This window comes from Mastomys coucha, unplaced genomic scaffold (genome assembly GCF_008632895.1).
Source record: "Mastomys coucha isolate ucsf_1 unplaced genomic scaffold, UCSF_Mcou_1 pScaffold11, whole genome shotgun sequence".
NCBI classification, from domain to species: domain Eukaryota; kingdom Metazoa; phylum Chordata; class Mammalia; order Rodentia; family Muridae; genus Mastomys; species Mastomys coucha.
The window spans coordinates 23,169,770-23,179,554 of NW_022196893.1; the positions used below are offsets into that span (position 1 = coordinate 23,169,770).

The 9,785-nt window shown below is 37.8% G+C and overlaps 1 protein-coding gene across 4 annotated transcripts in view; it reads left to right on the forward strand.

The window, feature by feature from the left end:
- The window catches only part of Cntn1 (contactin 1), a 303,448-nt gene that overhangs the window by 179,336 nt on the left and 114,327 nt on the right, over positions 1–9,785 (forward strand). For all 4 annotated transcript variants that reach the window (XM_031353267.1, XM_031353290.1, XM_031353272.1 and 1 more), the window contains 3 exons: positions 122–254; positions 3,603–3,775; positions 5,837–5,932. In XM_031353267.1, the coding sequence (XP_031209127.1) occupies positions 122–254; positions 3,603–3,775; positions 5,837–5,932 (402 nt within the window). The remainder of the gene's footprint in view (positions 1–121; positions 255–3,602; positions 3,776–5,836; positions 5,933–9,785) is intronic.

Consider the following 9,785-nt stretch of genomic DNA (forward strand, 5'->3'; position numbering starts at 1 on the left):
ATAAAATAGTACATTTAGGGAAACCATGAGAGTCAGGCAAAAGAGAGGCACTTTCGATGCAACCAAAATTCCTTTGAGTTACAAGAGGGTACACTATAAAATCATGTTGTTTTTGTTTCAGTTTCTGAGGAGGACAAAGGATTTGGGCCCATTTTTGAAGAGCAACCAATCAATACCATTTACCCAGAAGAGTCACTGGAAGGAAAAGTATCACTCAACTGCCGGGCACGCGCCAGCCCATTTCCAGTTTACAAGTAATGAGCTCTACCCACTGCTGGTTTCAGAATGGAGGGGCAGGGCAGGAGAGGACAGGTGCCATCCGTGACCACAGATCTATAGAGAAATCTTTAAGACAAGTCTATAAGGTCCATGAACACCAATACAAATACATTACTGAAAACACTATATGATATTTATGTACATAGTGTTTTTCTCAAATACATGTAAAAATTTACTTATTGAGACATAATATATGTATATTTGTTATCACCTATCAAGCTGATGCTTCAGAACAAACAAATATTACATAAAAGCATTAAGCATATACATTTGAAGATAGAATAATTTTGTATGCACTACCCTAGATAACTCAAATCTATGAGTGACCAATAATATTTCTTTACGAACTACACTCAACGTTCAAATAGGCAGTTCCAGAAAATCTTAAATCTTTTCAGTGATCATAAATCTCCATCCCTGACAACACAGAAAGTTTCTGGTATTGCTAGGATTAAACCTAGATGCTCATCCGTATGAGGCAAACACTGTCAGTGAGCTGTATTTCCAGCACACACACACACACACACTCACACACACACAAACACACACACACAAACACACACACACAAACACACACAAATGTGTCTTAAATATAACTACCTTCTAAACAATGCAGGAACATCTCTTTTGATCTTCCTGAGTTACTTCTTTGTGTGATCATAAAGACTTTATAAGGAATAAAAATGGATTTCTGTGCTACAAAGAGTTTATAAAATTGCACCAACAACTTAATCTTATTCAAAGACTAAAAGTTAACCAAATGCCAGCGAATTTAAATTTCTTTTGTGAAGTGTTTCCATGAGGAAGAAAAAACCCACAAGTGATTGATGGGAAACTAGGAGTATAGTGGACAATTATCACCTGATTGAATTGAAGACTGTAAATTAGTAATTAATTTTCCATAGTAGGCACTATCCCTACTGTTATTATAAAAAGTTATTATAGGGAAAATATCTTTTTCTCACCACTTAATTCTAATTGTGTTCATTTTCTCCTGCCTCTGGCTATAATTACAAAATTACTCCTAAAGTAAAATATAAATTTAGATATAAAAATCACCATCCTGACATTATTTTTATGGCTTCAATTTCATGCATGGGAGGACAACATAAATTACAAATAACATAATTGTTCTTAAAATTGTTTGGTTGCTAAAATTACAGCAATGGCCTCTGCAAACAGTCATGGGCATGAGCTGGCATCGGTGATAGTCTGTGGAAGAAATTTATCTGCAGAGAATTTTACAAGAAAGGATATTAAATACTAAACCAGACACATTGGCTTAACCGTGTAAGTTAAGCACAGATGCCTGACCAACACTGAGGTGGAATGATTTCTAAAGATAGTGTGTAAATCTTAAGCCTGTTTCAGCGATGCAGATTCTGAGATACAGTTCTCGCCTGCAGCCTCCAGACTGGCTTGGAGGTAACCAATCAAAAGGTGCTGTGCTCAGGGTTTCTAGGATCACAGCATTGGCAGCGTAGGGGCCTTCTCCACACAGAGGCTGTATGAAAGAAATGTAATTTGCTAAATATGTCATTAACTCCACCCAACAGGTTTTAGCCAAACTAAAACCCCAGCTTGAGCTGGCTTGACTGACCATATATTAATATAGGGAGCTGGGGGAGCCAAGTAGATTTTTAATCCTGATAGAAGCAGATGCATCTGACTGTAATACAAAAGTTTAAAGAGGAAGAGAAGATGAGAGACTTGTTTGGTGGAAGAAAGGATGATTTTCAAATGCCGTGGATTACAGAAGAACCCACACTGCCCTTAGTCCTTCCCACAGTAGTTTTATATCTGTAGCATGTTCTGTGATGATGGATTATTCATGGTGGTATCCTGATAGGTGAGAGGTACAACAAAAAATTTCACTTGCCACTCACCAGCCTTGACATACTTTTTCCCAGTCTCCACCCCCCTAAGAACTGAGCGCTACAATAAAAGCGTGTCTAAAGGTACTGTGGTGTCAACACACATTTCTAAAAATAGACCATGAATTTATCCAAATACAGCCAGGCATAAAATTATATGATACCCAAAACAACCACAGCCACAGGAAGTCAAAGTAATTAACACGACTTGGACCCAATAAAGGAGGGGAGAATCCTGATGATTGAAGTTGCCTGACTAGGAAACCTGTGCAATGATCACTCCAAACCACTTCTACATGCCCAGAGCAAGACTGGCCCTGCTGAAATCAAAGCAGGTGATTTGGAATGATCACAACAAGCAAGAACGAACACTGTGTGTTCTTGCTTTTGAAAATAGCTCTTTCCCCATAAGGATTATAACTGGAAAGTGTTCTAGGGACCTGACTTACAAACAACACATTCTGAAGTCATGCAGTTTTGCAATTACCTTCAGCTGTATCAGAAATGGACTTGGCATCTGGAAACTGGCCACAGCTGCCTCCTGAACTTCAAGGTTAAGGCTTTTTTCTGATGCTTTTCCTGGGACATTGCTTTAAGAGCTGGGCCCTGGCACAGCATGGCATAACTGTAAAATGATTTGTTACTGTCATCGTAAGTGAAGATTCTTTTTACATGTATTCTTCTCTCCAGCTCACTCAGAAAATTAGTAATGGCTTCTTCCTAGAGTGGTGTTGTTAGCCACAATATTTTTCATCGACACTGTTACACATAGACATGTACAGTGGAAGGAAATGTTTTCAACAAAAGCTGCCCCTGGATAATGTGAAAAGGCACCACTGAATCCTACATCTAGGATGAAGAAAATTTGAATTTACCAGATTATTTGTGGCTTGGATTAAGACCCAGTAGAGTAATTTTAAACTGTGTGATCTCCCTCTAGTGGTAGACATGTGTTAATTGCTAAACAGACAGCCCGCCTCCTTTAGTTTTATTGGAAAATTACTGTGCGATTTAGCCAGACACTCATACTTTATATTTTAATTTTGCTAGAGATATGTTTTAATATTTTATGCAATGTATCTAGATGCCTGCGAAATTACCTAGTAGAATATGGCTGTCAAATATGCTGCTCATGTCTAAATAATGAAGTTAATCTCAGGAATACATGAAGTCAATCTTAGGAATAAAACTCAATGACCCACTTTCCTTTAGAATACTTCATTTAAGATGAGGGAAAGTGTCAGGAGTTTACACTTTTTGATACCACAGCTAAATTAATATTCATGTTTCAAAATGCTCAGAATCATAGATCATTAAGAAATATCATTGATTCGTGTGCGATCATCACCCTTCCCATAGAATTGTACTTAAATTACTTCAGAGTGAAGGTAGCCCAATAGTTTCCAGACTTCATGAGCTTCAGAGTGACATTAATGTCTTTTTCTCTAGATGGAGAATGAATAATGGGGATGTGGACCTGACGAATGACCGGTACACTATGGTCGGAGGAAACCTGGTTATCAACAACCCCGACAAACAGAAAGATGCTGGGATATACTACTGCCTGGCATCCAACAACTATGGGATGGTCAGGAGCACTGAGGCGACCCTGAGCTTTGGATGTAAGTAATTGTAAGCTCTCAAAGGGTGGATTTATTTGAAGTGAAGTTACATGTGTTTTATTATTGATCCAAGTCTATATAAAGGGTATGTGAGGATGTTGACTGTGGGGTGGTTAACAACTTTAGTTGTTCTCTGCCCTTAAAGTCACTTCTCCTGGAGAGGTGGTTCAGAGTCGAAGTATGCAGACTACCCCAGCAGAAGCACCCTGTTCAGTTGCCAACACCCATGTTAAGTGGCTCACAGTTGCTTGTAACTCCAGCTCTGTAGAATCCAGTGCTTTCCGCTGGCTTCCACAGGTAGAAAGCAAGCACACACACACACACACACACACACACACACACACACACACACATGCACACCAAATATCAAACATGAATACATTGCACACATGCACACCAACATCCACATCCACATATACACACACACTCATGCATATGCACACGAATAAGTAAAATTTAAAAATCTTGTTTCTGTGAATATGCACCCCCCCGCCTTATCATTGTAACCAAAGCAGTGATACTGTGTGATTTATTTAAAAAGTCATGGCACCTGTTCATTTATAAGTGGCAGGTTTGTTGTTGGTGAGACAAGTATGGCACTTGTGAAATTTTCAGTTTTAATAATTCTGTGTGACCACTAAGGCATATTAGTAAACACAACCATAAGAGCTGAGCAAAAAGAATAAAAGAAGGAAACAGACTAATGACAAGAGCATGGCAGAGAAGAAATGTGTGGTCCAGGAGAACGGTCTTTGGGTGGTGAGCTCAGCATAGGCAGACGACTACAGGTGTTCTAACGATGATGTAAAAGAAACCGTAACTACGTTCTGAAGGACCCTGAACGGTTCTCTGCAATCTAGCATCAGGGCAGTGATGCCGGTGCTCTCACTGAAGGCCCCACAGTGTGAGAACCGGTTATTGAGACAGTATCTGATATATACAGAGCACTCTGTACCTCTCCTCAGCGTCCTTGTCCCTGAAAATATCTGGCCCTTCAGCTTTGAACTTCTCTGGGCTGAGATTTATTAATCTGTACTTTAGTTAGTTGATAATTTTAAATTTGAAGTAAGACAATTTTCTAACAGGGCCCAATAATGGAAAACAGTTTTTTAAAAAAAGATACTTTCCAGCATAAAGGTTAGTTTGTTCTAAAAGACAGCTCTACATTTAGCGGGGAGCTGGATGAGATAACCTCCGGTTTGTGATTTTATGTCAAGATCTTTATCCTTGCTAAATACATTACAGGATGAAAACAACATTTTCATACCTCATCACCAGGAAGGGTGAGATAGCTCAAGAAACAGTAATATTAAAATAGTGTGGCAAAGAGAATTGTAGAGAAAACACATGAATCTTTTAGAAATTCAGTACTTCCACTTAAGCTTTTTTTTTTTTCAAAGAAAGTCAAGTTAAAAACAAAAATATTCTTATGTCACTGAAATAGAATGGGACCTAGGAAAATGACTTTAAGATGGAATAAAACATTTGGTTTTCTGCTCTACAACCAGAGCAGAAGCTGTAAAATGAGCAGGCGAGGCTAGGGAAGGATTTCAGGTACCATTAGCACATCAGGTCCGGGGATATACCTTCAAGCTATTCTCTGGAAAAATATAACCCGGAGATCACACAGGTTTCAAGAGGTAGACAGCATGTTAAGGAGAGTAAAATGTAGGTATTATAGTTTGGGTGTGGATCCCAAAGAGAAAGAGAGTCGGAAATGAACCAGAACCAATGTTAGTAAAACAAATGGAGAACTAAAGTACTTCAGGATGAAAAAAATCAAGCAAGATGCGATTTTTAAACACAATATATAGATTAAAAGGAGTTTAGAAAAGAAGTAGGCTCCATTTAGAGGATCAAGGGATTGATCCCTTTCCCACTCTCCAACCCAGGTCCTTTCACCAAGAGTCTGTGCAGCCACTGGAAGGGATCCCTGAGTATGTTTCCTCGCTTGCTCCCAAAGCTCTCTGGCTTTGCCTGGTCTCACTGAAAGACTACGCTTAACAAACATCTCTTTCTCTTGAGCAGAGTGAACATTTCCCTTTTCCCTTTTGCAATCAGATCTTGACCCCTTTCCTCCTGAGGAGCGTCCAGAAGTGAAGGTCAAGGAAGGCAAGGGCATGGTGCTTCTCTGCGACCCTCCCTACCACTTCCCAGGTAAATGGACATTCTCTCGGACAACTGCGGGATGAAATAGACCCACTTGAGTGTTCTATTAACGTTAATACACTAATAATTATTCAATCCATTTAACAGTCATCATCCATCATTAATTAAGTGACTCATTATTTGCATTTGTTGTGTGAACGTTTCCTGGGGAAGAACAACATACGCTCACCACACATAGGACGTCATGGAAGAAAGGAATCCACTCGAGACTAACTTGAAGAACCAATGAATTTAAACAGGGTTACTTACAAGAGAATGGGAAAGGAGTTATTCTTCATAAGCATGGGCAATTTAAGTACAGCTATACCACTGAAGAAAACATCTCTCCTCCATCAGCCACTAACTTCCTGTCATATAATGTCAGGGGTGGGACTTTACGAACCTTTCCCCCAGTACAGTGACCAAGTTCAATCAGATATCATGCAGCTAAACAAGGTCACAGAGAGGTAACCAGTACAATGGCTAAGCCATACCCAGAAGTCAACATTCACAACATCAATTTGTAGTCATCACTTAAAGTGGTTGTAAACACTTTCCTACTTGGTCACTTGGCGCTAATCCTAAGGGTTTGTAGTCATTTCTGTTTATAGACAATACATATGTTGGTTTGTGACCTCGTTAAAGTTCCCATCTTGGAAGAGAAATTGTGGTAGATTTTGCAGAACTTATGTTGAACATTCAGAAATAGAGCAGTAATAAGGAGTGATGTATGGTCAATCAGATTTTTAATTTGGTATCTGCAATATATTGTGAATTATAACTAAGTTCTAGAAATGATAAAGACTTGATAAATTATTAATGTCTTTGAGTCACTGGTCTATGAGAGCAATCATACACTTCAGAAAAGGAACAAAATTAAAAATCATCTGTTAAAATTTCAGCTTTGAATACATACATCTTTGATATGGTTAAAACAAAGGCTACTATGTTATATATTCATAAGCTTGTTTTCAGTTGTTATATTTAACCCCTTACAATGGAATAAATGTTTTATGCTCTTTATATATTAAATTTAAGATATATCCCTAGAAAATAAAACACAACATTCTAATGTAAGTAATTTTGTATGGAATACACTGAATTTGTGTGTATTCATGGACATATACACATATGCTTTCATACAAAATTATATACATATATCATATGTAAGTTTTATGTATGTGAAATTTTATATGTGTGTATGAAAATGACATGTAGTGCTAGTTACTTCTAAAATACTGGCAATTTTCTCTGCACTGCAAGAAAGAGGATTAATGAGTAAACATGGGAGAGGCATATTTACAGTGTTATGATGCCTTCAATGAGAAAGCAGGCTTTTGCATGAGGAACTGCTGAAACCATGAGGAAATCCCTCCTCTTCCCAGTATTCCCCATGAACAAGGCAATTGCAGCACAGTGATTCCCTTTGCCTGTTTAACACTGAATGGGCTTGTTGTTTAAGGAAACCTCTGGTGAGCACTACTCATTCCCTAGGACACACCACAAAGCAGAAGAATAAAAGCTGCCGATCCCCAGGGACCTTCTGCTGGGACAGACACACAAGAAATGAGAGGCATACTGAAAGGACAGAAAATAATAGAGAGAAAAAAACAGGAAAGAGTTGGGGAAAATTTAGATTTTAGAAAGAGCCTTGCTAAGAAGGGAGGGTTGACTAAAGCAGTAAAGGAGTGAAGGGACTAACAGTGTAAGCATCTGAGAGGGCATTCCAGAGAGGTGAGACCACAAGATCAGGGGCTGAAGTTAAACTATGGGTGCAAAGCAAGCCAAGAAGACAGGAAGAAAGGTGATGGAGTTCCAGGCGCTGTGCTGTGGAGGACCTTATCAATGTATGCATGGCAACCACGTGTTTTTACTCCAGCGAGATTTGTATTTGGAATGTTGAGCAGAAATACCATATGGCATGAATGGTTACATTTCAAAGGAGGGTCAGAGCAGTGGTTCTCAACCTGTGGATCACAACCCCTTTGGAGGGATGTTGAACACTCCTTTCATGGAGTCACATATTAAATATCCTACATATCAGATATTACAATTCATAACAGTAGCAAAATTATGAAGTAGCCATGAATATAATTTTATGGTTGGGGGGGGTCACCACAACATGAAGAACTGCTGCATTAGAAAGGCTGAGGAGCAGTGGGCTAGAGGAAGGTTTAGTTGGAATCAGGGATGAGTTATGCAGCATTATAGTGGTTGAAGAAGTAAATGGAAGTCTGAGATCTTGTGAAGTATATTTTCCATAAATAGAACATACTAAATTCTGCATTTAATTCAAGGTATATTTTAGTTAAGTTATACATGTATTTTAAAGAAGGCAACAAGAAGACTGTCTAATTGACTTTACAAGGTCAACAGCAGTTTATTCAACTAAGGGAATCATTTGCTTCTTCAACCAGAGAAGGCTGATATTAAATGGACGGAGGAAATATCATTAATAGAATAAAATCTTCAAATTTCTTCATCTCCATCAGCATACAATTAGCTCCATGGTACATTCCACCAACTTACCTGATCCTTTTATCAATATATCTCCATTTTATGCCATCAATTTCCCATTATCCTTGATGCATATAAGTGAATGGTCTATGCTTTGTGACTTAGAACTTCATTAGATTAAGAATTCAAAGGAATATTCTGTAGGATTCTGTTTCTGTGTGAGTGTTATTTATGGACCTATTTGTGTCTGTCAAGCAGTATTCCTGCAGTGATGATCTGAGAACAAGTCATCATTATGTCAACTAAGTAATTTCTGCCTTTAAAATGAAGGGTTGATTTGTTATCTTCCATGCTAACTTCTTTGAAGACCTTCTTATGAACTTCAAATTTAACAGTGATGTTGAAAATGGTATATTTGATATATAATCACAATAGATTACTACTAAAGTCAATAAAATATGACTAACTAGCATTAATACATCATTACTACATTACACCTTACCACACTAAATAATTTTAGTCTCTCTCTCTCTGTGTCTCTCTCTTCACACATACACACACACACACACACACACACACACACACACACATACACAGAGACAGAGGGACAGAGAGACAGAGAGACAGAGATAAAGAGAGACAGAGAGACAAAGATACACACAGAGAGATCCAAAAGGCAATATTTCATATGTTATACTTTATTTCCTCTGAATTGGGTGCCCTATGGCTTTCCCAATTTTCCATAGTTTTGACCCAAACTAGGCTCCTCATTTACAAGTAGTCAAAGGTTCCATTTCAGTACTAATGTTTCTTCAATTTGGCAATAATGTTTAAAATGCAACTGATTATATGATTGTCCAGCACAGAGCCAATGTTAAATAACTATCTAAAGAATGAGGGAGATAAGGGGCAAAAGATCAAATAATTCTTTAAATGCACTAAATGTGGAAGCTATGCTTCATAAAAAGATAAATTTAGTTAGACTTAATTCATTAATTGCAATACTATGTATATTTTGTACATGTGACTTTTGAACATCCAACACTTCTATCAATAATAATATATTCTCATTGCTTTTTATTCAAGTATTTTTCTAAATATAAACATACAATTTGGGTTATTATTACTCAAAAAATACAAACTACTATTAAGAATGAATTAAGAAATATACCCCATTTGAAGGGCACGTAGTATTAACAAGATGACTAATAATAGACATGTGTATGAGAATTTAAAATTGAATAAGGAAGCAGCTGTCTATGAGTTGAATATGATCATGAGTTCATCTCAACAGAAACAGGCAAGAGCATGAGAACCAGGCAAGGCGCACACGAGGTCATAGGGAACATGCCATTTACTACATACACCTAAGCAGTGACCATGGGGAACATGCCATTTACTACAT